The sequence below is a fragment of the Acomys minous genome (genome assembly GCF_964271855.1).
Source record: "Acomys minous genome assembly, chromosome: 16".
NCBI classification, from domain to species: Eukaryota; Metazoa; Chordata; class Mammalia; order Rodentia; family Muridae; genus Acomys; species Acomys minous.
Window position 1 is genome coordinate 7123677 of NC_140498.1, and position 26205 is coordinate 7149881.

The following is a 26205-nucleotide window of genomic DNA, read 5'->3' on the forward strand; positions in this document are numbered from 1 at the left end:
TGTCAGGATGACTCTTCATATTCTTTGTGAAAGTGAATCACAACAGGGTTGTATCCATCATCCTGACAGAGTCTGCCCTGTTTCCCTGAGCTGCTGACACTCAGCAGTTTCTGAGGACATGACTGTCACTGTAGGCTGATTCCCAGATGTTACTGAGGCCTGCCTGGGAACACCCTGCTTATCAGGACTTGGGTACAGAGGCTGAAAGGCTAGAACAGCCTTCTCCTCTAGCCAGGCTCCCATGCAGAAGCAGATCAGATCCAGCCACACCCTGATCCTGCAGTGCCCTACTTCTAATGACCTACCCTGAGCACAACCAGGCCACCTTACTTCCTATTTTGTCTGACTGCAATTGGCCCCGTCACCTCCTCCTCTCTCTACAGATCTTGTCCACTTTGATGTCCCCTCCATCCACATAGAGCTGGGGTCTACGCTCCGCTTGAGCCCCCTGGAACATGCACGGCGGCACTCGGTGACTGACAAGAGAGACTCAGAAGAGGAGTCTGAAAGTACAGCTCTTTGATGTGGCCCACCCTGACACATGTACATACATCTGTGGGCCCCCAGGCACCACCAGAGCAGTGCCCCTAGCCTGCCAAGGACTGTCCATCAGCTGTCATGTCCAACACCAGGGTGGAGTTGGGTGGAGGAAAAGAGCTCTCCCATCCATGTGGCCAGTGTTGGTGGTGCAGATATTGTTTGTTCATTTTGGGTGATGATTCCAGCCTTTTGTTTTACCTTTGCCTTTTGACTTTGTGCCTATTTTGATCCATCTCTGGCCTCTATGGCAAGCAGCATTCACCTCTCTTCTCAAGGGCTTGTCAGAATGGCCTTTGCAGGATGGGAGTGCAAGAGAGGGTCCAGTTACTGCCTTGACTGGGACATCAGGTCCTGTAGCATTGCCCTAGGGCCAGAGGGGAAGCAGGACAGGAGACCCTTTCACCAGGGCAGGATACGTCCTGAGCATTGTCCTCTGCCTGCTGCCAGGGTCCCGGCCAACCAGAAAGACCTTTCAGGCTTCCCTTAATCACAGCTCCAAAGTAAACAGCTTAACACATCTACTTCTGACAGCTTTACTTCCCTATGTGATGAAGGTTCCCTTCACTCCACGTTGGCATTTCCGAATGGAGGATTTGAACATAGAGGGCCCTATGTCGGCCCAAACACATTAGGTATCTTAGAGTAACGTCGCTATTCAGGCCCCCAGCTTAGTGGGTGTGTGGGGCCTGGCACTCCTCTTCTGGAGGTTAGAGCTGACTAGCAATAATTCTGTTCCCCAAAGCAGGTAGAGGGAGTGGTCCTGGCCACCCAGCCCACAGAGTGGCTGCTTTGCTCACCAGCAGACCCTGCTCACCCACCCTGCTCACCATGTCCCACCCAGGCCTGGGCAGGGCACAGGGAGCCTGTTCACAATTTGGGATTAAGGGAATAAAACAAATCTGGGCCATGCATGCAAAATCAAATTTTAAAGTTTGATTCTTTGAAAATAGATATACCTATACATGATATATTTGTATATATGAAATCTATATTTGTTTAATTTGAGCCATTCAATCTAAACCAATGTACAGGTGTACAATGAAAAATTCTAAATGCTTAGTTATTTTTCCCAGCAGTGTAAACTCACCCTTCTCCGAGAGTGGGATCTGCAGACTTGACGTTACAGCTTTGCTTACTTCCTGGCAAGGGCAGTCCAGTCCCCAATTTGTAACGGAGCCTGGGGGTTGAAGGTTATCTTTACATACATGTATAAACTGTTGTCAAGAGTAATGTTATTAAAATAGATTTATTAACCCTGAGCTTGGCACACGCTCTTGTTTCAGTAAAGGCTGCTGGGCAGTTACAATGTCCTGTGCTGCCTCAAGAGGAAGTCTGAAGATCGCCATCATGGAGGGCCAAGTCCTTGCTGTCTCACACCTGAGTTTCTAAAATGCTGTTCTTGCTCTCCTGGGTAGGGAGAATATGTAAATGTTAGCAGGCTTTGAATCCTTTTACGGTTCAGTCACTAAGCTCTTTTCAGATCCGCCAAGGCGACATGTCCTGACACGTTCACAGTGAGTTGCATTCTCATTTGTAGCCAGGGCACAAGCTCCACAGACCCTTCTGCCACTGGAGCATGCGGGGCACACGGGGTACCCCAGCCCACACACGACCCCACGCTGAAGCAGGACCAGGATGAAGCCAAAGAACTCAGGATTCCAAACTCGAGCTTTATTGAGTCTGAGTCCTTAGAAATACTATTCTTGGAGCCTGGGCCGTATGTACCCAATGTCACTTGTAACATGGCTTGACTTTGGCATGCAGAGGGAATCCCTGTGCTAGTGAGTGAGGGGCAGACTGGCTTCCTTGTCTTCCATTGGGTGGCCTCCTGTCCTGCCACTGTGTTCTCCTCTAGGCATGGGAGGCACCTGGCAGATGGTGCTCCCCCAGCCATGGCCATAGAGGACTGCATACTGATTCCACGCTGCTTCCTGGCTAGATCGTGTGCTCCCGCCAGGATGATGGATGTGGCTCCCATACGGGGCAGAGGACACAGCTTTCAGTCCAGGCTGGCTTAGACCTTCACTGGGCTCTGACCTTCTTGCTCTGTGGGCTGTGTGGCTCCTCTGTGTGAGCCCGCTTCTGCTGGGGTTCTCTGTCCTCTGGGCTGTGTGCCTGCTGGCTCAGGAGGGCTGCTCGCACCAGCCGTAGCTCCCGCTTCTCCCTACGCTCCACCATCTCTTCAATGTCATCTGCAAACAGGGCCTTCAGTGGGGGAATCAGCTTGGGCACTGTTGGGAAGTCTCCAAAACAGACCTGGGAGGACAAACAGGATAGGGAAACACTGAAAGGGACAAAGGGGTAGGAGGGTCCCACCTTTCCTTGCCGCACACCCTAAGGCCAATGGACTATGGCTTAAAAGAATGTTATTTGAGAAGGGCACATAGTAATGAATAAGAGCCAATTCCCCACTCCTAGGTAAGGGCAGAAGACCAAAGGAAAAAGAAAAAATAGTTCAGACTTTTCTGTCAAGCTCCTAACAACCAGGGCTAGTTCAAGCCCCAGTCCTTCATTAGGGAAGATGAAAGGCACAGGCCCAGCTCTGCTACTCTGGGACTAGCTCCTCCTCCACAGGCTCATGCTACTACTGCAGTGGAAATGGCCCAGGCCTGAAGAGGTTCTGGAACCTCTAGGGACTGTGAAAGAAGAAAGAGCCTTCAAGAACACAGCTCATCAGTCTACTTTTGGTTACACCTGGCTACTGATAGAGAAAGCTGCTTTCTTTGGTGGCCCTATGCCATAAAGGAGTGGTGAACGAGGGTCACTTTCCTACCCTGCCCCTCAGCACCCACGGTCCGTGTGATATACATACCTTCATGTGGTCAAAAGCAATGCCGACTTTCTCGTTGAAGTCGGGGCTGAAAAGTGGGATCTTGGCATACCGCTGACTGAAGTGGTTTAGCATGATGAACGCTGCATTCATCCGCATCCCCACATCGATAGCCTGGGAGGTGGTGCTGCAGCAAAGAGGAGAGCAAGCGTGGCCCTAGGACAGGGCTCCACAAGCCTGTCCCCCCGCCCTAGCTGAGGGCACCAAGGAGGGCTGGTAGGAGTCCTCGGGAGGCTGTTGAGCCAGCAGAGATGCTCCTGAGGGCCAGAGCCTGGCCTCACTTCCCGAGAAGACCTTGCAGCGGGTGCTGGCTGTCAGCTGGTTGGAGTGAACACCTGAGAAAACCCCCGAGGAACCTAGGAATCTCTGCCTTCTTAGAGCAGCCTGTATTCAGCCATGACCCCTCTTTCCCTTGAAGTGACAGTTTATTCCAGCTGCTTCTTTTAAAACCCCACACCTCACTCTAGATCCCTGCCTGGAGGATACACAAGAACAGGCAGAGCGCCCAGCAGAGCTAACAAAGGTTCAGGAAATTCCACAAGCCTGGAAGCCAGCCAGTCCTATGGCTGTGGGCACCGCTTCCTGAGGTGGGTGGAAGGCTGCTTAGCTTTTACTTGACAAAAAAGTATGAAGAGGACTGTGGCATTGCTACCTGTGTGTCTTTTCCACTGCTTCCTCTTCCAAGCCATCTTCTAGGGTGGCTTCGTGTATCAGGAGGTTGGCATCCTTCCCTGGTGGGGAGATGGGCATCAAGGAGGAGTCTAGATGAGCAGCCAATACCCTGCCACCCCAGGGCCAAGTTCTGACACAAACATTCAGCTGCCTTGGTCCTATGATGTGTGTTCCTCAGGACAGCAGCCAGGGAGCAACTGGGTCACCTACACACCCACGTGTCCCATGCATCTTTCAAAGAACCTAGGTGAGGTCAGCTTCCCTCACTTACCCATCTGGACCAGAGCCTCGCAGGGCATGGTGTCCCCTGAGTAGACCACTTTCCAGCCAGATGAGTGTACCATTGCACAGCCAAATGCATGCTTGCAGTGCCGAACCAGGCAGGTCTGAAACTGAGGGAGCAAGAGGTGCAAGGCTTAGGCCTCTACGCTCCGCCCTGCCCACCCTCTGTGGGTCCTGTGTCGGGGCCACTTACTTCTTCTAAGTCACACGTTTCCAACAACAAGCTGATCAGCCTTTCAACTGGGGGATTGGAGACCTCTGCCCCTTTCTGAAGGCATTTGGCAGGAATCATACTATGAGAAGACAAAACATGAAAAATGACAATAAACATGTTTTTTAAAAAGTCATTTAACACCTGCAATCAATACTTTCGTTTTTTGGATGAAGACCCTTCGGTGGTTCTGAGAATCACGACTCTGTCACAGTAATGAAGATGGGGAAACTGACAGAATGAAAAGAGCTAAGCCACAGCCAGCCCATCCAGTTCACTGCAGGAAACTTAACCCACAGTGCAGGTCAGGTCGCTGGCAGCAACTGCCAGAAGGGCTTCTTCTCATCCTTTGCTGGAGGTGCTGGGCCATCTCTGCTATGCACCACATGGCTTGGATGTCTCTATGCTAGCTGCTGTTTGGGTACCTGACCCTCAAACTGTCAGCTGCAGAGACAGTGACCACAGTCAGGGTGAGACAGAGCTGCAGTGAGAACTTGGATACTTAGTATGTTCCAAGTCACAGCTACCAGAACTTACTTCATCTCGGCCCAGTCAGTTGGGGCTCTGGAAGAAGGCAGCTGTGGAAGGCAAGAACCTGGAACCCAGAGCCTAGACCCTGGTGCTCACCTGATGTGGTGTAGAATCTCCTGGCATTGGTTGTGATATTGCTGCAGCCAGGCCCTGAGCTGGGTAGGGGCCACCACGAGCAAAGGCTGGAAAGGTTTCCCCAGAGACGCCTGAAAAAGATGCCAGTGCGGAGCCAATAAGGGGACTTCCCAGTAAAAATGGTTTGAAGTGGGTGGTAGTAGAGCCGATAATGGAGCAGGCAATTCCCAATGTCAGTTAGGTGCCTCACTTACCAATGCGTGCTCTCTCTGCAGCAGGATATTCAGCAAGCCCTGGGGAGGAGAGCACATGTGATGAGCCAGGCCCGGGCATGATCTCCACAGCTCAGGGCTCAAGTCCCTGCCTATGAGTGGCTCCTATCCCACTGGCCCCATCCCTACCCACCTCACGGGTGTGTGGCACATGCTGACCAGTTAGTGCAATGTTACAGGTAGAAGAGCATAGCTGTATTAGGAAGAGTGCAACAGGCTGAGGCCTAGGAAGTCTTAAACGGTGCAGATCGGGACAGTCCTGCTGGGCAGGCTGTATGTGAAGCAAGAAAAGCTGAGGCAAACATTTGCTATTAGAGGGAAAGAAGCCCAAGTGCAGACTAAAGGGGCCAGCACCTCCCACACGCTGACCCCGGGGGTCCCACACTCACCGTGTGGTGGTCCGCATGCAGGTGGGACACAAACACAGCAGCAAGGTTGCACAGGATTCTGTCTATCTGTTGTCCATAATGACGGCACAGCTGCCCAAAAGTGCCTTCCCCACAATCCAGAAGCACAGACTTGTCAGGGCTGCAGAAGACAGTTACCAACAGGTGAGCCTGGGCACTGTCTGACCTCGGGTGAGCCTGGGCACTGCAGTGCACACTGTCTGACCTCGGGTGAGCCTGGGCACTGCAGTGCGCACTGTCTGACCTCAGGTGAGCCTGGGCACTGCAGTGCGCACTGTCTGACCTCGGGTGAACCTGGGCACTGCAGTGCGCACTGTCTGACCTCGGGTGAGCCTGGACACTGCAGTGCACACTGTCTGACCTCGGGTGAGCCTGGGCACTGCAGTGCACACTGTCTGACCTCGGGTGAGCCTGGGCACTGCAGTGTACACTGTCTGACCTCGGGTGAGCCTGGGCACTGCAGTGCACACTTGCAGCATTACTTGGTCATTGTTCATCACTCCTGCCAGTAATAATGAGCTCTAAGAACTACTTCAGCACTTCACCAGCTTGCTTTTGTGACATACATGTTTGCAGAGCAGAGCAGAGAAGTCATGAATACTTCACAGTGACTGACACATATCTGCTGATAAATGAACCTAAGCAAACACAGAAATCAACTAAAACAAAACAAAACAAGCTGAACTCAATAGCAAGCTGAATATAAACAAATGTACAAGACTCCGAAAGCTTTAAAGAGTACCAGCAAGAAGTTGGGGGGAAACACAGATACCAGCTAAGACACCAGCTCAAGACCTGGACCTGCAGCTTCAGCTGCAGAACTGAAGCAGCCTCTCTCAGCATTGCTTACTGGTCAACCAAGTCAGTAGTCACAGGCTTAACGTGCATGCTCACTGGGATACCCCTCAGCAATGTGTACAGCATGCTGAGGTTTCAGCTCTTTTCTCCAAAGTCATGAAGGGATGGGTCTGCAATGTTCTCCACAAGTAAGCAAGTAGATACAATAAGCCCAGCACGCAGGAGGAAGGACAACTGGGTAAAGACAGGGAGTTCCAGCAGCCAGAGCCATAGAGCAAGACCCTATCTAAGTGAAACACTCCGAAGCCCACTGCTTCTCCATGGTCAATCAGCCCGGGGAGTGGAGAGGACTGTTCAACAACAAGCTCTGATAGGCAGCAACTTCTGGGGCAAACACGGTACCTTAGGTTGATGAGTGTGGAGCTGACATTTCGGATCTTCATTGGGATGGCAGACCCCGTACCCAGGAAGATGATTTCAGGATACTGGTTTCCTTTCTCTGTAGGGAAATACAAGTGAATTTCAGCCAGAATTCTGTCATGAGGTAGGCAAGCAATCCAGTCCCATCCTCTTCCCCAGAGGATGCTGGGTGAAGGTGTTTCCTTTTCAATGTGAGGCCTGCAGGCTGTCAAGGAAGAAAAGCATCTAGAAGGAGAGTTATTTCTCAGGCCTTTCTTTAAAACAAAACAAACAAAACCCACTAGATAACAGAAGGTTCCCCTAGCTCCTAATCACCACCTCCTCCATGGGGACGGCACTTCCACCTCACATTAAGACTGCACATTCCATGTGTGTGCACCTCCCTTCTACTGTACAGGAACACGGGGCTAGCCCTCAGCCTCACCTGGGTGGCCGTGGACTAACACACCAGGGCACAAACTTAATCAGAAAGGATGAAGCAAGTCCCAGGAAACAGTTCTTCCCAGATACACATGGGAAGAGGCGTGGCTGACCTAGCACTGACCTTCAGAGTGAGAAAGGGCCATCTGGCTAGATCAGAGCCAATCCCTTCTAGTCCAGCATCCTCTTTATCATTAATTGAAAACTCAGAAAACCCTCGAAGTACAGAGGTCACAACAGTCTCCAATTGCTTTCCCTGAGAGAGCAATACTACCGGTCAGGTGGCATACATCTGCCCTGGTCCTTCTTGGCCCGAGCAGAAGTAGACCAACAGCAACCACGGCAAGGGAAGATCTCCATGGTCTCACAGGGCTTCCCCAAACCATTTTCCTACAGATGGACCCTCAGGAACAACCAGATACTATCATAAACAACAGTTTACTGGGGTGGAGGGCACAGGCGACAAGACCCTCAATATCACTCAGCCCCCTGTTGTAATACACAGAAGCCCTAAAATAATCAGGATGCAATTTGACCAACACCCTGCTCAAGACTGCAAGGCTGCAGGCAGGCAATGCTTAGGAGAGAGGCTGCCCAGGGCTTTGGCTTACCTGCTGGGGCTGGGCTTTCCTGCATGCTCTTCTTATACTCCTGCACTCTCTCCTGGAAATTGGGGAGCTCCAACGCCTCAGCTATGAATTCATCAGTATTGCAGGTGAGTGTGGTATCCCTGCAGAGGAAAATAGCTTGGGTAACCCAAGAGCATGTACAGCCTCTCGGCAAACGCTGCTGTGTATTTGTGTCTTTCAGCCCCTGCCATACCACACTTTCCATTTTCTGCCAAGCCTCCCCATGACGATGAACTCTTACCCCTCTGGAATCATCAATCAAAATACACTTTTCTATAAGTTATTTTGGTGATGGTGTTTTATCACAGCAACAGAAAAGTAGCCAATATAGGCACAGAACACTCCTGCAGAAAATGACCCAGGCAGTTCTAGCCTTTGGAACTACAGTCAACTAAATAAGGTGAATGAATCCTGAACAACCTTAGCTCTTCAAAACCTCACCAGCATTAAGCCTGACAATCAAGCCTTCCTGGTGCTTGGGCAAGATGACTATTTATTTATTTATTTATTTATTTATTTATTTATTTATTGAGTTTTTTTTTTTTTTGAGACAGAGTTTCTCTGTGTAACAGCTCTGGCTGTCTTGGAACTTGTTCTGTAGAATAGGCTGGCCTTGAATTCAGAGATCCGCCTGCCTCACCCAGCAGACTTTGTCTTTATAGTGGTGTTGTTCCCTGCAGCACCAAATCCTCTACCCTAGGTTAGGATACTCACATGTGTCCACATTTGAGCCACTGTCCCCTAGGAGGACCACAAAGGCCCCAGCTGAGATGCAAGTTTCCAGTAAGTACCTCTCAAACTAAAGTGAGCATGCACACAGCCAATAACTGGGATCCCTGGTGTCTGCACAACCTGTACTTGCATCAGCCCTGGGGTGGAGCCAGAGAGCCTACATCCTCAGCAAGCCCCAGTCAGTGCTTGTATTGCTGGCCTCCTCCACTCAGCACCAATACTGAGAGGGTTGGTTCTCTGGCTAGCTGAGAAGGAAAGCACCCCAAAGCCATGTCAATCTTTCCAGACAAACTCAGGGGGTCTGGGACCTTGGACTGACATTTTCACTGGCACATGGGCTGCAGAAGGTATGCAGCAATGCCCATGGCCCCAGGCATACCACTACAGAGCGATGGTTATTCAACGACGACAGCATGTAGTGACATTCTATGATCTATTCTAACAATGATGTTGGGAGGTCAGGAGATAGTAAAAATCCCATACTCATACCCAACAATGAAGACAAGCTATCAGGTAGTCAGCAAATACATTTACTTGCCCGGGAGTATATAGGCAGGGGCTTTCCCGGTAGCAATGTGTGATCACTGGGTGCCTAAAGCAGTCACACAGTGTGACCCACATTTAGACAGTACCCTTAGGAAGAAGAGTTCAAATCAAAGAGTGTTGCGTTGAAACAAGGGGAAAATGTCTCACATGAGCAAAACACCACTATCAGAAATACCAACAGAAACCTTTTTATTGGGCCAGGCATAGTGGTGCACATTTTTAACCCCAGCACTTGGGAGATAGAGGCTAGAAGATCTCTGAGCTTGAGGCCAGCCTGGGCTACACAGTGAGACCTTATCCATAAGCATCTGAGCCTGGAGCTGGTTCTTTCTGCTGCTGCACAGGTGACTGTTGTGGCAGAAACCACAGGGCTGGAAATGCTTTCCAGAACACTGCTACTGACCATTTCCACAAAGCCCTCGCAACACCTAGTCTAGTTGTTTCCATAGGTTTACAACTGCACCCACCTCTGCCACTCTCTCTTGGGGCGCAGCTGATACTTGAGAAGGCATTCACCCCGAACTGTGGGCATGCTGAGGGCAGAGCGTTCCTCCTGAAAGATGAGAACACACTTCATGGTGAGAAAGCAAAGGTCAGGAATCCGCTGGCCAGGAAAGATGCGGGACACTAGCTACCTTACTGTAGGAGCTGGTGAGGCGGGGGAAGATGTCAGGGTGGATGAGGCTGAGCTGTGTCTGAATCTTGTGGCTACGCAGGTTGTGGACCGATGGACAATTCTCATTCAGAATCAGGTGTTGTGTGTCAGGCCCAAACCTTGGAAGAAACAGCCCTCATTATAATGTCTGCAGGGAGTCACCCCACTTCAGGGAAGGACCCATCGTTACAGTCCTCAGGGAAAGGACGGCAGGTGAGCAGATTAATGTGGACGGACATGTTCAGAGTTAGGTTATTTGCCTCAAATAGTCCAAACAAAATCCTGCTGTGTCTGGGTCAAAGCCCAGGCTTTTGTTCCTCTTGTGCTGCCTTTGAGATATGCTGGAAAGCATGATGGGAAAACCAAGAAAGCGTAAGACCTTCATGTATGGATGTGAAAACATCAAGTGCAGACAGAGTATGAAAAAGGCCTCAGAGGAAAATAGACATTTCATGTTCTGACTAAGACCCACAAGGAACAAAAGAGAGAATTCAAGACCCAGAACTGCTCAGGGCAGAGAGGATAGGGTCTATGAGAGGTAAAGCAGATGGCAGAGGAGCTGAGGAGCTGAGGAGCTACCGGAGGCCACCAAATACCCAAGCTCCAACCCTCTCCGGTGCTACCCTCTCGTGCAGGGTTAGATGGTGACAGACCTTCCTCTCACAGACCTGCTTGAGAATAAACAGAGCAGCTGAACTCAAACACAGATGTGCAGTGGTATGCAGGCACCAGCCATTCCTTTACTTTTGCCAGTCTCTCCTCTGCACTGATCTAGCCAGTGGAAAAAAGTGACCAGGTGTCCTTAACAAGCAGGAAGTGAGGCACTGGGCCATCTAGTGGCAATGACTCAACACAGACCCCCACAGAGGGACCTACCCAGAATCCACAGGACAAGAGCCATAGAGAACATTCAGGCAGGCTGAGGTGAGGGCAGGTGGTGAGCAGCGCAGTAGCAGGGAGGAGCACCCATACACACACACACAACCACCCACAAGAGTTGCCCTCTGTCCTCAGGCTGTTCTCCATACCTCTCCATCCACTGCTGGTACCTGCTGTCAGTCAGTACAGATTCTGGGGCAATGTGGGTCACCAGGGCCACAGGTGCATCAGCCTCTCCCTGGTACCTGGGCAGAAAGAAGAACGGGTTTCCTTTAGGAAGAGATACAAACTCGGGACATACCCGGAAGGAGACTGTGCAGCCATCACCTGGAATACTCAGTGTACCAAGGGCACCACCTCGGATCCAGGCATGACTGGTAGCCTGCTGACACTTACTTGTAGTCCAGCAGCTGTTTTCACTCCCCAGCCCCTTACCCCCACCCTAACATACTTCAGTTCCTCAGGCTACAACAGGCTCTGTTGCTCAAAATGTGAGCAGGACACTGAACCCACAAAGGACAAACAGGCCTAGAGAGAACTCCTGACACTACTGTGGCAAAGTACAGGAACCCAAAGGGATTTGATATATAAGTCGAATAAAAGAGCATGTGAGAAAGACAAGTAAAAACAAGCCACTATGGATGGGGAAAAGTTTAAAAAAAGCTGAGGCTTAACAATTCTACCTAAGATGGTGACCTTGTCTAAGGAAGGACCACATGACCAGGGCCAGCTAAGCCTACATGGCTTCTCTCACAAGGACCAGGGACTGGGGATGGAGCTCAGTGGAAGGGCACTTGCCAAGTGTGTTCAAGGCTGACCTCAAGCACCAGAAAGACATGGTGGAGACATTTCTACCCAGGACTGAAGCTGCAGAGCTGGTTCTTTTCCAGTAGACATAACACTTGGGCCAGAGAGATGTTTCCACGCTGAGACTGTCCCTAGCAGTCTACGTCACTCTGCCCTACCTTAGTAGTCTCAATACAGGTGAGAGAAGAAAACTCATAGAGGGTAGAGATAAGTCAAATAACTTATTCACCTGGGCACCCATCCTGAAATTTGTTCTAGACTTACATGTCTGTCTGTCTGTCTGTCTCTGTCTCTCTCTCATACACACACTCTGTAGTTGACCTGTCTAGTCCTCAATGGCTTGTGGTTATCACTTGTTCTCATATTTCACTTCAGAGCCCACTAACTACAACACTGCTCAAAGCTTGCCAGTGAGATCAAGACAAACCTTGAACCCCATATCCAGGCCTTCCCAGAGACATATACTGTGTCTCAGGGACACGATCTGTCTTTGGGACATGAAGGTCTGTGCTGGGCTAGTGTGCTGATCAGGGATGGCTCTCACTTTTCCCAAAGTCACTCATCATTACCTTTTAAAGGTGTCATTCTCACAGATGGGCTGGATGAATCCTTCATCGGGACATTCTACCACAATAAATACAAGACCAGGGTCTGCGGGCGTGCAAAGCTCTTCAGCAGCAATCTAGAGAATTAGACAGGCCACTCATTGGAACAGAATGCCCTTCCAGAGCAATCTCAACTCAGCCTCAGCTCAGAATCCACAACCCAATGTCCTTTAAGGCAGCTGCTACCATACACAAAACACATTTAATACACAGAGCAAGGCCTGAGCTGAGGAGTTGCTACCCACCCTTTCCTGCTGTTTGTTCATATTTCAGCAGATGTATACTGGTTTATGGAGACTACAAACCAGAGTGGCTAGGAGGAGGGTTGGCATGTAAGGTACTTTTGATAACAGAAACACTTTCTTAGACAAAGAGCACAGCTCTCCTTTCAGACTTGCTGGCAAAGCCCATCCTTGAAGGCAGGCACTGCAGAGAAAGCATCTACACACAAAAGCCCACCAGGCATGAGCAGTCAATACAGAGATGCTGAGCTGAGCACTGGGGTGCTCCAGGTGTAGATGAAGGTCCCACCGTGCAGCCAAGAGGAGGCAATCCCAGGCTGTACTACACTCCTTCACGGTGGTGTCTGCAAGCTTAAGCCAGATGGTAGCTCTGCTCAGTGTCCCAGGCCCCACTTGCACTTGCAGAGTCACGGAAGCCAGGAGCCTCACCTCCCTTCCTTCGTATGTGATACTCTTCCCGTCCTTGACAGCAGCAATGATGGGTGCAATGGCAGCTGTCCCACTGAAAGACAGGCAAGCTGTGAGAAGCCTTCTTTTTACAGAGGCCCACCATGGAGTTCCCAAGGCCATGACACTCACACAGGAAGGCCCAGCTCCTTTGCTTTAAGCACCAAGAAGTTTCCTTTCCTTAAGTGAAGCTGTGACAAAGAGAAGGCAAATGAAGCAGCTTATAACTTTCACAGAAGTGTATCTACACTTAGTTACTTCCTCACAATTCATTAAAACACAAGTAGACACAGTCTAAAGAAGCACTTATTTTGAAATGCATTAGAGCTAAATAAAGCCAGATGAACTGAGACACAGTGCCTCCTCCCAGACCTCCTTGCTATGAACTTTGAACAAAGTGTGTCTCTGCCATGTCAGTTAACCGACAGTACAGGTGCTGAGGTGCCCTCAGGAGAACTGCAGGGTACCTGGCTTGTTTCATTCTCTACTCTCACATTGGCGTGCTGCCAAAGCAATGTCTACCGGGTCTGCTGCACACCACCACAGGGCAGTGACATTCATAGGACAACAAGAGAATGAGTGTTCATTTTCTTCTTCCTTCAAATATTTGGCAGTATAGTGCCTCAGCTTTTATTGGACAGAGAAAAATGGTAACAGGTTCCCAGTATGCTCTTTTCTCATCAGATGACACAGAAATCCTACAGCAAATCCACAGGAGCTGTAAGCTTGTGTCTGACACTCCTGGGACCTACAGAGTTTACACATGACAATGCAGGCCATCAGCAGGTCTCTGCTCAGTCACATCTGAGCTGTATTTTCTTCCTTAAATCTTGATGAGCTGCTGAGTTTACTTAACTTCCTTAGTTGAAAAGTTACTCTTTTTTAGATTTATTTATTTATTCACTTATTGTAATGAGTGCACTGTCTGCAGAAAAGGGAATCAGATCTCATTATAGATGGATGTGAGCCGCCATGTGCTTGCTGGGAATTGAACTCAGGGCCTCTGGAAGAGCAGACAGTGCTTAATTACTAAGCCATGTCTCCAGCCCAAGAAGTTACTCTTTTTTTCTATTTTTTAAAAAGATTTATTTATTTACTTATTTACTTATTGTATATGAGTGCTTTGTCTGCAGAAGAGGGAATCAGATCAAATTATAGATGGCTGTGAGCCACCATGTGCTCGCTGGGAATTGAACTCAGGACCTGGTTAAGAGAAGGCAGCACTCTTAACCAGAGCCATGTCTTGGCCTGAGAAGTTACTCTTAGGGCAAAGACTTAGCTGGATGTCAGAATCTCATTATTCTAGACCTTCCCATTTTATACACCAGGCTGCCGGGGGAAAGACTGCAGCTTTACTCTATGTGTGGGAACGTCAGACCAAAGACACTGAGGTCCAGGTGGCACCTTCAGATGTGAACAAATACCAACCAGTGCCTCATCTCACACCAAGTGAGTCTGAGCACAGGAAGGACATTTCATAGCGAGTCACTTGAAGTATCTCTGAGCAGGATTCAACCCAACTCCTGCTTATCAGAGAGAAGCACAACCTGTCATGGAGGGCCAGAGGCACCACAGCTGCCCCGAGCCCACCCTGCCCTGTATGGAGTGCTGCCCCAGGCCTTCTTTGTGCTTTCCCTGGCCCCTCTGACTAGAGCTAGTTCATCGCTTTCCTAACCCTAAGCTGAAAAGCATCATATTAACAAGAGGGAAGAGGGAGCAGAGGATGATCAGGATCAGCCTTCAGAAGCTCAGCACCCATCACAATCTCAAGGCTAGTGGGGACAGCTTAGCAAGACCCTGCTTCGTAATAAAAAATTAAAAGGCACTGGGGACGTAGCTCAGAGGTAGAGAGCTTGCTAAGATACCCAAAGCCTCTTGGATTCCATCTCTAACCACAAAAAGAGAGGAAAGCCAGGGCACCAGCCTATAGCTGTACCAAGAAGGCTTTCAGAGCAGCTGCCTCAAGACAGATAGCTGACCTGTGTGTCACACAGAGGAAGTATCTATCACAATACAAACATCATACAACAGTTAAGATACCTTTGCCTAAGCCTCAGAAACAAGTAAGGTGCCTAATGGCATCAGCATTTATACAAAGTGTAGCTGCCTTCAAACAGACAGAAATTATACTGACAATGCCATTTGGTCATTGCTGTTTATAGTAGCTTCTTACTTGGAGGTGTTAGAATGGGACAAAAATTCCAAATAGCTTTTTTTTTTCTTTTGTAGTGCCAGGGTTGAATATAGAGTATAGCAGATGGCAGGTAAGTCCTCTATCACTGAGCTATATAATCCCAGCCCCTAAACAGAGCTAAAACTCAATATACCTAACATAAAGTGATGTGGCTTCACATTTAGGCAAAAATATTTGCTAGAGGCTGTGCTGTAGCAAAGCTTCACAGTGAGGCCCTAGGCTGTCAGTCATGTGGACAAACAGTTTCTCACCATAAAAATGTGAGCGAGCATTTTCAGGCAGTGGATTTGGGGCTCTATGAATGGGAGCCAATATCAAAATCAACATGATCCACATTCCTCAGCTATGACGGGGAAATTAAATGAAACAAAGGGAGGAGGTGAAAGGTCAAACGCCTGGCTTACAGCCAACAGCAAGAGCTGCCCTCAGGGATTTCTGAATTCTGAGAGGACCAGCCACCCGCAACACTGACACGGCACCAGATGAGAATTTGAAATGCTGTGAAAGCACAGGTGGTGTTTGGAGAAGGAAGCTCTGCTCTTTGCCAGCAAAGGCAACCCAGGAGCTGCCTGCAAACGACTGCGCAGGTCCTAACAGAAGATCGCAGAACACACATGGCCTACTGGCTACTAGCCACATGCCCCTCACTGCCCACCTTTGCCAAGACTTACCTTGCAGACAAAAGCTACCACTAAGGAAGGGTCCCTGCCACTTGCTTTCCTGTTGACACCTGAGGAAAAGCACATTTAACAAGGTGACCGTGAAGGCTACACATGCCTCAATCTTCCTGCAGTAAAGGACATTGCTGACCCCATCCTGAAGTGTGTCACCCTGACGTCAACAATAACAGAACAGACAACATGAAACCTAGCAGACCTGGGGGTGCCCAGCTGCAATCCCAGCTATTTGGGAGGCTGAGGCAGGGAGATCAAAAGTTCAAAACCAGCTCAGACAGCTGTCCAAAAACAAAGAAATAAAAAGAAAATGAGCCCAGTGAGAGAATGCTTGCCTAACAAGCCTGAGGCTCGGGGCTCACTTCAGTACCATGAAGGAAGCAGGAGAAGGTGGAGAAGGAACTCCAACCAGAAAACTGTCATAATAGCAACTCAAAGCTTTTACTCGTCCCATTTGGCTTATTTGGGGGCAGGATAAAGTAAGTTATAATGTTTAAAAAAATTTTTTTACACTTATTTATGGGAATAGGATTGGTGTAAGTGTGGGGGGGTGTAATACTGTGCGTATGTGGAAGACAAAGGACAACTTGTAAAGTTCTCTCCCTCTACCATGTGAGCGCTAGGAATCACACTTCTGTCTTCAGGCTTGGGAGCAAGTGTCTACCCACTCAGACAACCTGCTCGCTCTCATTCTAATGTTTTATAAACAAGCACATTAAAATAATGATGATGATGATACGTGGGCTTTGGTCCTCTCAGCTTTCAATACAAAAGAGGCGTGTCAAAGTGTCCCCCCGCCCCCCCCCCCCCCCCGACAGGGTTTCTGTGTGTTAACAGCTCTGGCTGTCCTGGAACTTACTCTGTAGACCAGGTTGGTCTCGAACTCACAGAGATCCACCTGCCTCTCCCTCTCAAGTGCTGGGATTAAAGGCGTGTGCCACCACCCCCTGGCAAGGTCTGTCTTTTTAGTCACCAAACACTCTGAGACCAGGGGAGCTGACCAAACTGTGCCCAACACTGAAGAGCAGACCAAGTATCCAACTCCTCAGACAGAGTAAGTCTTGGACAGCTGTCTCCTGACAGGCCAACCCTCTCACTGTCTTGTGTGCTGGGGGTGCGTAGCAGCCAATCTCTGCCTTCTTGTTTCATTAATGGGAACACCCCAAAGCATGCCCGGGCCCTGCTGCTCCCCTATGAACACAAGCCCTGGGGCTCTCCGAAGCTGCAAACTGTCCTGACAGTGAGGCCTGCCACCCTCTGAGAACCCTTCCTCATCTCTTTCCCTAGACCAGGGCTCTGCATGGCAAAGAAAAGCATCTACCTGTGCAAGCAGCTTTCTTACAGTGAAGACCTAACTCAGAGCATAGGATACAAAAATCTGTCATTTGCAACATTGGATAAGACACAGAAAGGCACATACCATGTGACCTCACCCATACACAGAATCTAAACAGAGAAACTCATCTCACAGAAAGAGAAGAGAAAGGGGGTTATCAAATGCTAGAGGAGTGGCAGGTGGTGGGGACAGAGAGGCGGCTGATCAAGGAGTGTGGTGTTCAGGTGAGCTGGCATCAGGACACACTATACTGTGACCACAGCCAACAAATGTGCTGTTCACTTCAAAACTGTCCAAGTAGAATTGAAGAGGGGGTGGACAAGCATGCATGAGGCACTGTGGGAGGGAGGCCACATAAATCACATTTCTAATATACTTAGTATATCCCCAGCTTGAGATGACAGGTATATTAACTAGCTTGACTCTTTCCACATAGATTAGTACAACTCACTGTACCCTCAGAACATACACAATTACTGTCAACTCAAGATAATCTTTTAAAAAGACAAGGCATGAAGAACTCCTGAGCCGTCACTAGTTTACCTGCACTGCCGCTGTCTGGAAAGTCCTGGCCATTTTCAGTGGATCTGGAGTCTGATGATGACTGATCAGGACTGAGCCTGTTGGGAGACCTTTTTGGGCTCTGCATTGGCTGTTGCTTGACACACCTCCGTTCACCTGGCAGCACAGAAGGCCATTACATGACACACCTCCCATAGCTGCAGCCCAGGTGTTCACATGTGAGAATTCCCTAAGGTCAATCAAACCAGCACACTCCTTTCCCTCCCTCCCTCCCTGAGCTAGCAGCCCCGCTGGCCTCTCCTTGCTCAGGGCCTTGCCCACAGAGGGGACTCAATAGTGTTTGACTGAAAAGCAATCAGGCTATAAACTAATTCAGTTATCATCACTGCCTGATCTGCACAGGCCCATGGGATACTCATCACCAAAAGGGGCAAAGTTCTACAGCTATTTAGCTGTCAAAATCAAGGGGGTAAGCTGAAGCACAGCTGCTAGTCTCAACAGAAACTGCATTTGCTCCTCCAAACACATCACTCAATCAGGACCTGCTGGGCTCCAAGGAAACGCTGGCCAGCAGAACTGGGCAAGTGTCAACCACGGGAAAACACATGACAGTATCTGTGGTGTGGTCTAGAGGGAAAAACAGAGTGCTGGAAAGAAACAAGTAAGGGAGGCACTTTCACTTAAGGTTGGGAGGGGTAGCAGTAGTCATCAAGTGAAAGAAGACACATGACTCAGACAGTGAAGTGGAGACATCGTCAGCCATGCCCTTGCTGGCTTTAAGCACCAGTGCCACTGCTCAGGAAACACACTCTCCCTCCAGTCTTTTACCCACGGCCACAGTAAACCTCAGCTCCTCCCTGAGCTCTGCCTTTGTTGGTTCTCTCATCTCCTCTACAGCCCTCAGCATTGGCAACATCAAAGGCATCTCCCCACCAGCATCTTCCCTCAAATGTAGGTAAACCCTGCCCTAGCTGTTTACTCAGGGCGACAAGAATTAACATCCCTATTTCCAACTCAAAGCTGTGGCCTTTGGCCCTGGCCCCTCACAGGCACGGCTGGAGCTCCTCAGCCCTCAGTGGCCCCTCTTTTAGGTGGCAGCTATTAAAAAACCTCTAAGAACGGCACTTACATCTGCATCAAACGAACCCTAATGTATGAACGTATCAGGCTGAGTGCAGAGTCTTGTCCACAAGAGACTAAGGTCCCACATAGGCCACTCAAACCAAGTCCTCACAGTCTCTCCTGCCCACATTCCCCGTGATTAGGAACCACAGCAACCTGGTCCCGGGAAATCCAGCTCTTAGACTCACTGTGGATAGGGACCTGGTAAACAGTCATGGTCTCATCCTTGTATTCTGGAGCAGAGTGAGGCCGCACGGCTGCAGGAAACACAGGTCAAGAAATCAGGCATTAGTAAAGGCACAGGGAAATAAGCCTCCAGGATTCCCACCCATAGCCACTGACTGACTTGAACAAGAATGTTCCTGGGGACATGACAGCAAAACCAGGTTTTCTAAGTAGCCTAACGTTTTTGGTTTTGTTTTGTTTTGGTTGTTGTTGTTTTTATGAGACAAGGTTTCTCTGTGTAGCTTTGGCTGTCCTGGACTCTCTTTATAGATCAGACTGGCCTTGGACTCAGAGATCTGCCTGCCTCTGCTTCTCAGAAGGGTGGGATTACAGATGTGAGCCACCATGCCTGGCAGTAGCTTTAACATTTTTTAGGGCAAAACAAATAAACAAAAACAAAACAAAACAACCAGAAGCTGTATTTTTATCAGCCATTATATGGACAGAGCCAAAGGAAGTCATGAGTACTGCACAGGATCCAGTAAAAAAAAAAAAAAAGATAAACAACACTGTGCTCAAACGCAAGAGCCCTGCCTAACAAGATTACCAGCCAAGGACTCTATCATCTCAGCCGTGAGAACTAGAATAAATTCTGATATACTTTATTGGCACGCTGGGGGGCGGGGGGGGGGGGGGGAGGCCTGGTTCTGGGATCCTGATATATCTTCATTTAGACCTCTTCCCACCAAGGCTATGGGCCTAGCAACACAGCTGGAGTTGAGGGTCAGCTACAAAGATGGGCACTTGACCCTTCAAACTATTTCCTTCTGCAAGGAGTTCTAGGCCCCAAGAGCCACCTACTGGACTGAGTAAGGAACCTGGGGCCTGAGTGGTGGTTCTGAGAAGCACAAGTGAATGTAGGCACGTGCCAGGTTAAGCGCGCCTGCCTGCCCAGCCATATGCTTGAAGCATGAGAAGGAGCAGCAGGGGCTGGAGGACGGCTCAGCATTTAAGAGCACTGGCTGCTCTTCCAGAGGACCTCAGTTCAGTTCTCAGCACCCACACGGCAGCTCACAACTGTCTGTAACTCCAGTTCCAGGGAATCTGACACTCTCACACAGACACACACGCTGGCATAACACCAAGGCACAGGAAATAAATGAGTTCTTGGTGGATTCCAATTTGAAAAGCAGGGCTTATACAAGAAGAAATACGAGAACAAGTCACAGTCAACAACATACCCAGGTCTATTCCCTTCAATGGACCAGAAAATATTTTGATTGCTTCTAGATACTTTTCCTAAAAAAATAAGCAAGTAAGAAGTTATGTTTTAAATATAGGACACAGTAATGTATTCAAATAAGTACTACCTGTACTCCTTGTCAACACAACACTTAGCTAGTGCTTTGAATTTCATCTACACTGTATCTACTGTGCTCAGCATCACTGTATGCCAGTTTTAGCAACATTGAGAGACATGAAGCTCTTGCTCTCACTGAAACAAGAGATGGAGATAAAACAAAGATAAGATAAACGACCCAGTAACAATTAGGTGCTATGAAAGAGGCACAGGGGCTGAAACCAATCTTTCTTAAGAGACAGGTACAGCCCCAGAGGAAATGACTTTTGAAAGCAAGGTCGTGGGTCAGTGCTGGCCCTCACAGCTCCAGCTTGATGAGACAGGTAGAAGTGTGAACAGCGGCCTGGGCCTATGGCACTTGGAGGCCACACTGGATCACACCACACAAGAAAGCCGAGGATAGGGCATGGCACACTGCGTGTACATCTTGCTCCCCCTGCAATGCAAAGGAGGGCTTACAGAGAAGTGGGAACTGGCTAACTCAGTACACAGACAGTGAAAGCTCAAGGAGGTGGAGAAAAACATATTTAGACATTTTTGTTGGAGACAGAATTAGATGTCTGAAGTTTAATAAGAACAAAAGCTTTAATTCATCAAGTAGGTCTATAGCACCCACTATCTAAAGTGATTTAGTACCTCCTGTGGACCACTTCATTCGATCTTTAACAACCTTATGGAACATTCTGGCAACTTTAGAAATTAAGAAACTGGGGCTGAGAGGCCAAGTAGCTCACCCAGGCCCACACAGTTGGTATTTCTGCACTATGAATGGAGATGTCTTACTCCACTACCTGCTATCCCTGAGGGCAGAGGGCTAAGTTACAAAAATGAAGACTCCTGTCATTAACACTTTTAAAAGGAAGTGGTTTTAAGAGGTAACCCAGGAAGTACTCACCAGTTGTGGAGGTCCAGAAAGAACGCATTTAGGAAGCCCGGTCTCCTTTAAAGTCAGAATCATTCCTAAGAAGTATAAGTCAGTCAGTCAATCAATCAATCAGCCCTCTCAAATTAACGTATAGGCACTACCAGGTGTGAGTGTGTGAGTGTGAGTGAGTAGCGGGGGAGGGGAAGGGGTGCCTCTCCCTGAACTAGTTACTCACCCATGTATCCCTATTCTGTCTTATGAACAACTACGCAATGCACGAAGAGAAAATGATGCTAGCAGAGGTACCAGAGACAAAGAATCTTCCCAATGTGCCTCCAGAGTGGGCACAGGGGATTGAAGGGAGGACGCGAGGCAGCTGGCATGAACTGTACAGTGAAGGGATGCCCTGCACCACAGCAGTATCAGCTATGAAAATGGGGGCAGTCCGCTACCTCACTCCTGCCTCTCACTGTGCCACCCAGCATTCAAAATTTGGCTGCAACAGCCATATCCCCAGCTGATGGCCAGGAATAACGAGGCAATCTCAACAGCAGGTCTCTGCACCCAGCTGCTGCTGGTTGCCATGATAAATACCTTTACTCTGATCACCACCATGACACTCTCTTGTTAAATTTGGAGTCCAGCATGCAAGGTCATAACCACGTCTAGAACTTGCTTTTCTGGTTCCACCTTTTCCCACTCCCTGCCCAAGCTGACTAAACTAGGGTACAAGGAATTCTAGCTCCTCTGGGCTGGGAAGAAGAGCAAAGGAGCTGCAAGCCATATTAAACCCCCAGAGACTTTCCCACCAGCCTCTGAGAGCTCCAAACCATACTTACCACACAAGCCCCCAACATTTGACCAATGCATTCGAGTCAGAAATATGTTGTCCAAGCGAGCCACTTTCAGTCTATGAAAAAACATACATTTCAGCCCGATGAAACAAAGCCGACCAAAGATCACTTCTGCTGAGAAGTCTCACCTGCCTCTCACCTCAGCTTTCAAAGCCCACCCCAGAAGCCAGGTGTTGACTCACTTGTGTTCCTGCATAAGTCGCTGGACGCCTTCTCCGCAGTTAAAAAGGTACCTATGGGAGGAATATTACTACACTCAGAAAAGTCTATTCTGTAAAATGCTTTATTGTAGATACATAGATATAACTACAACCAAGATGACGAGGTTCTGATATTGGCAGTGGTAGGTTTTGAACACTCTTTAGCTAGTGACAAGGAAGAAAGGGCCCTTTCCCCACCAACTTACCAAACCAGTTTAGCCTACACACACTCACTGTGAGGCCCCTACTTTGGGATGCTGATGGTGCGACTTGCGACACGCCAAAACTCAGCGCTAGCCCAGCCAATGGGAAGTTTTGCACCAATGCCTGAAAACCATGCTTACTAAGGGAGGTAAGGGACCTACAGGGCTGGGCTGGAGAAGAGCTAGGCCCGCAGCACGTGGCGGGGGGACCAGAAGCCCGGGGCTGTCGCTCCGCACAGACCTGTTGTACTCCGAGAAGACGTAGAGAGCGGCGCCTGCGTCCCGGCCGCCCGCCGCCACCACCTGCAGGTACACGGTGTTCGGGCCCCCGGGCCCCCAGCCCGGGCCGCGCTTCTCCCGCGTGCGCAGGTGTCGCAGCGGGTCTTTGGGCGGCCGCGGCCGACGAGCCGAACCCTGCGACATGGTGCGCAGGCCAAAGGGACGCAGCAGGGAGCGGAGCGCCCACATGCACCCGTCCACACCAGGCTGACAAGGCAGCCGGACCCCTCACGCTGCCACAAGCACCGCCCCTCCGCCCCGCGTGGCGGAACTGACCAATCAGCGCGCCGCAGCACGAGAGGCCCGCCCACTCAAGACGCCGCATCCAATCGCAAGGAACCTTAGAGCTCGGAGCTCGTCAATCGAGACTGACGTCGAGTAAGCGGAGGCTAGAGAGTCGCCGGAGGCCCCTCCCCTGACCTATTCCGGCTTTCCCAGGGTTGACGGTTTCCGTATCCTGTCACTTGCCAGAGGCGGGACTTCTGGGAGTGCAAGTACCCGAAAGGCAGTACTGGGAAAGGAGTTTTCAAGTCTGTCTTCTGATTTCAGGAGCTGTGCCTTTGGATAGAAATACGCCAAGCTTCGCATTGTTGCTGCTTATATGATGATGATGAAGATCGCACGAGAGCTAGATCTGTCTAATTTGATTTCCATCACGATTCATAGGAACACATTTCAGATGATATTCTTTGGGAGTAAAAGAGGTTACGAGAATAAACTTTGTAGTCTTTTTGGTGGTTTTATTGGCAGGCTTAGCCGATCCTCTCTGCCTTACCTTACTTACTTCAAGACGGAAATAGTTAAGTGCTTAGAATAACATGGCTGATAGGACCTCGAAAGTCTGCTCAGGACACCCCAAGACGAAGTTTTCAGCACAAAGAGCAGGGAATAAGAAACAAGGACGGGAGATAGGAACTAGGGAGAAAAAAGGGGGCAAAATAGAAGGGGAAGTGGATTTGCCCCCAAGGGAGGCAGGCTGGCTCGCAGGAAAATAGCAGTTTATATTGTCAGTTTATTAAGGCAAAAAGGGAAACCCCCTTGTTAGGATTAGTTGGTTTGTTTTGATTGGCATGTTAATTGGGGTAGCCAAGGGGGGCTTTGGAAGGGGCTGGACTTCAATGCTTTGATAACTCGACCTCGGTGGTCAGCCTCAGGTGGCGAAAGTGGCCAAATAAGGGAGGAAACCTTAGTGTCTAGCTTGAGGAATGCAATCTAATGGTTTTAGCAAGGCAGAGATTAAGGGCGTAGGGAGAGCGAGGAAAACCTGCCAGAGCCATGTTTGCTGAGCTCGGACTGGCTAGAGTCCCTTCAGTGACCAATGTTTTGAGTGCCACTAAAGAGAGACACTGAATAAGTAGTAGAAATTTAAACTAAAAAAAAAAAAAGTTGCAATCTTTGGGAAAATTTATTTAAACAAGGCACACACATACACTTTTTTTTAAATGCTGGGACTAGATAGATTGCTCAGAGTTCAAGAACACTGGTGTATGTGTGTGTGTGTGTGTATGTGTGTGTGTGTGTGTGTGTGTGTGTGTGTAGATGGTGTCTCTATGTGTATCTTGTTTGTACTGGAATTCACTATAAACCAGACTGGCCTCAAACTCACAGATTATATATATATATATATATATATATATATATATATATATATATATATATATATATGCCTGCCTTGGTCTCTGAGTGCTGGGATTATTAAAGGCCTGTGCCACCATTGCCAGTCTTAAATTATATATTTTAATCAGGAATTGTGATTGATCCTGGCAAAAGTTAAGCTGTTTCATAAAAAAGGAAGGAGGTTGGGTGCTGTCTTGGTCTCTTGAGTATTTGGAAGGGGACTGTCTGTTGTAGGAGTCAGGAGAGGTTAACAGTCTTTGAAAACTCAACTGGATCTGAGAGATGGCATATCTGCAGCCCACATCAGAATTTCAGCTATGGCCTGTCTGAAATCCTTTGACTCCTTTTTAAAGTCCTCAAATCAATGCAACAATCCATTTTAATTTTTTTATTGACACCACCACTCCCACAAATATTAAAAATAGACAATCACAAATTCTGTTTATTTTATTATCTTGAGATATGGTCTCTCTTTGTAGCCCCTGCTGTCTTGGAACTCTCTATATAGACCAGGCTGGCCTTGAATTCACAGAGATCCATTAGCCTCTGCCTCCTGAGTGCTGGAATTAAAGGTGTACATCACCACATCTGGCACTTTTATTATATTAGAAAACACAATAAGAATCCCTGTAGGAGGTGGGCAATGGTGGCATATACCTTTAATCCCAGCACATGAGAAGGAGAGCCAGGTGGATCTCTGAGATCACGGTTAGCTTGGTCTATAGAGTGAGTTCCAGGACAGGCAAGGCTACACAGAGAAACCCTGTCTTCAAAACAAAACAAAATGAAACAATCCATGTAGGAGAATCTTGTCATACAAAACCCCCTACACAAAAAAAGTGGGACCCTGTTAGCGTTGTCCTAGGCACATATCTATCAGATAGCCCCAAACTGAACATACTTAAAAATACAGGAAGGATTGTCACCAGCAGCAGGAGATGCAGCTCACAGCTGTAAACTGTAGTAGTCTTGAGTTCAGAGACCTCTACACGGGTAAAGCTGGGGCCCTGAACACTTGGTTGAAAAGGAAAAGCATCTGATTGCTGCAAAGGGGCTTCCCCATGTGATTTCTGCTGGACATTTTGATTACCCAATTTGTATTTCTCCCCCTCCCCCTCCCCCTCCCCCCTCCGTCCCTCCGTCATTACTTAGTCTTTAACTTTGCCACTTTGGCCTGCTGTGCTTAATAAAGTCACACCCTCTAAACTAAACCTACAGCTGTCACAGCTCATTCTTGATGCATATATAACATGCCTGCTACTGTGTCTGACTTTCCATGAGTTCTAGGGATTTGAACTCGGGTCCTCATATTTAAGTGGCAAGTGCTTTACTCCCTGAGCCATTTCCCAGCCCAAGCCACAGGATTTGACTGTAATCATGGCTCACCGTGCTTAATATCGTCAATTGAGTGGGATGAAGAGTCACTCAGTCAAACTGGCATCAGTGAAAGGACACATGAGGCACAAGACATGTCCCCTCAGCTGTTCCTGCTGCCATGATGGGCCGAGAGCCATGAGCCCAAATAAACCCTTCCTTCTATAAGTTGCCGTCACCATGATATTTTATCACAGAAACAAGAGAAACTGGGACATGCTTTGTCTGAAATAGGTTCACATTAACAACTGGAATCAACATTGAACGAACTATCTGATACTGTAACCCAGCAAATTAGCTCACTTTACTGTCGTATGTGTTTGGCATTGGTTGACTTTAGAAGACATCGTGCTTGACATGAGAAGGGATAGAAAGGGGTCGAGGGCAGGGTGGGGTGTGTGTGGAGGGGGGCGGCGCTGGTGAGATGGCTCAGCCATTAA

General features: G+C 48.8%; 2 protein-coding genes across 7 annotated transcripts in view; one reads left to right on the forward strand and one right to left on the reverse strand.

The window, feature by feature from the left end:
* Window positions 1–1799, forward strand: part of ARHGAP44 (Rho GTPase activating protein 44) — a 157361-nt gene extending 155562 nt beyond the window's left edge. For 4 of the 5 annotated variants that reach the window (XM_084762833.1, XM_084762836.1, XM_084762834.1 and 1 more), the window contains one exon: window positions 384–1799. In XM_084762833.1, coding sequence (XP_084618959.1) covers window positions 384–523 — 140 coding nt within the window. In that variant the 3' untranslated portion in view covers window positions 524–1799. The remainder of the gene's footprint in view (window positions 1–383) is intronic. The other variant, XM_084762835.1, reaches the window with a different exon arrangement.
* Window positions 1771–23031, reverse strand: ELAC2 (elaC ribonuclease Z 2). Of its 2 annotated transcripts, XM_084762831.1 has the most exons (25): window positions 22737–23031; window positions 22275–22325; window positions 22078–22148; window positions 21269–21333; window positions 20255–20312; window positions 19037–19105; window positions 17748–17882; window positions 15866–15924; window positions 13133–13191; window positions 12983–13055; window positions 12276–12388; window positions 11049–11144; window positions 10001–10139; window positions 9833–9918; window positions 8070–8188; window positions 7021–7117; window positions 5803–5941; window positions 5396–5434; window positions 5163–5272; window positions 4518–4617; window positions 4314–4434; window positions 4023–4101; window positions 3353–3497; window positions 2578–2796; window positions 1771–1947 (listed from the first exon to the last, which is right to left on the reverse strand). In XM_084762831.1, exons 1-25 carry the CDS (start codon window positions 22961–22963, stop codon window positions 1912–1914), a joined length of 2505 nt encoding a protein of 834 aa, XP_084618957.1. In that variant the 5' UTR covers window positions 22964–23031; the 3' UTR covers window positions 1771–1911. The 2 variants fall into 2 exon arrangements, with proteins under 2 accessions (XP_084618957.1, XP_084618958.1); XM_084762832.1 differs by lacking the exons at window positions 12276–12388; window positions 12983–13055; window positions 13133–13191; ... (6 more) ...; window positions 22275–22325; window positions 22737–23031 and having other exon boundaries at window positions 1771–2796; window positions 10006–10139; window positions 11049–11147.
* Window positions 23032–26205: the final 3174 nt, after the last annotated feature.

Coding starts and splice junctions, on each gene's coding strand:
- ELAC2 (XM_084762831.1), bottom strand. CDS start 22,963: ATGTGGGCGCTCCGCTCCCTGCTGCGTCCCTTTGGCCTGCGCACCATG. Junction 13,192..15,865: donor TGGTAGCTTTTGTCTGCAAG/GTAAGTCTTGGC, acceptor TCTTTGTCACAG/CTTCACTTAAGGAAAGGAAA. Junction 4,102..4,313: donor CGAGGCTCTGGTCCAGATGG/GTAAGTGAGGGA, acceptor TCTCCCCACCAG/GGAAGGATGCCAACCTCCTG.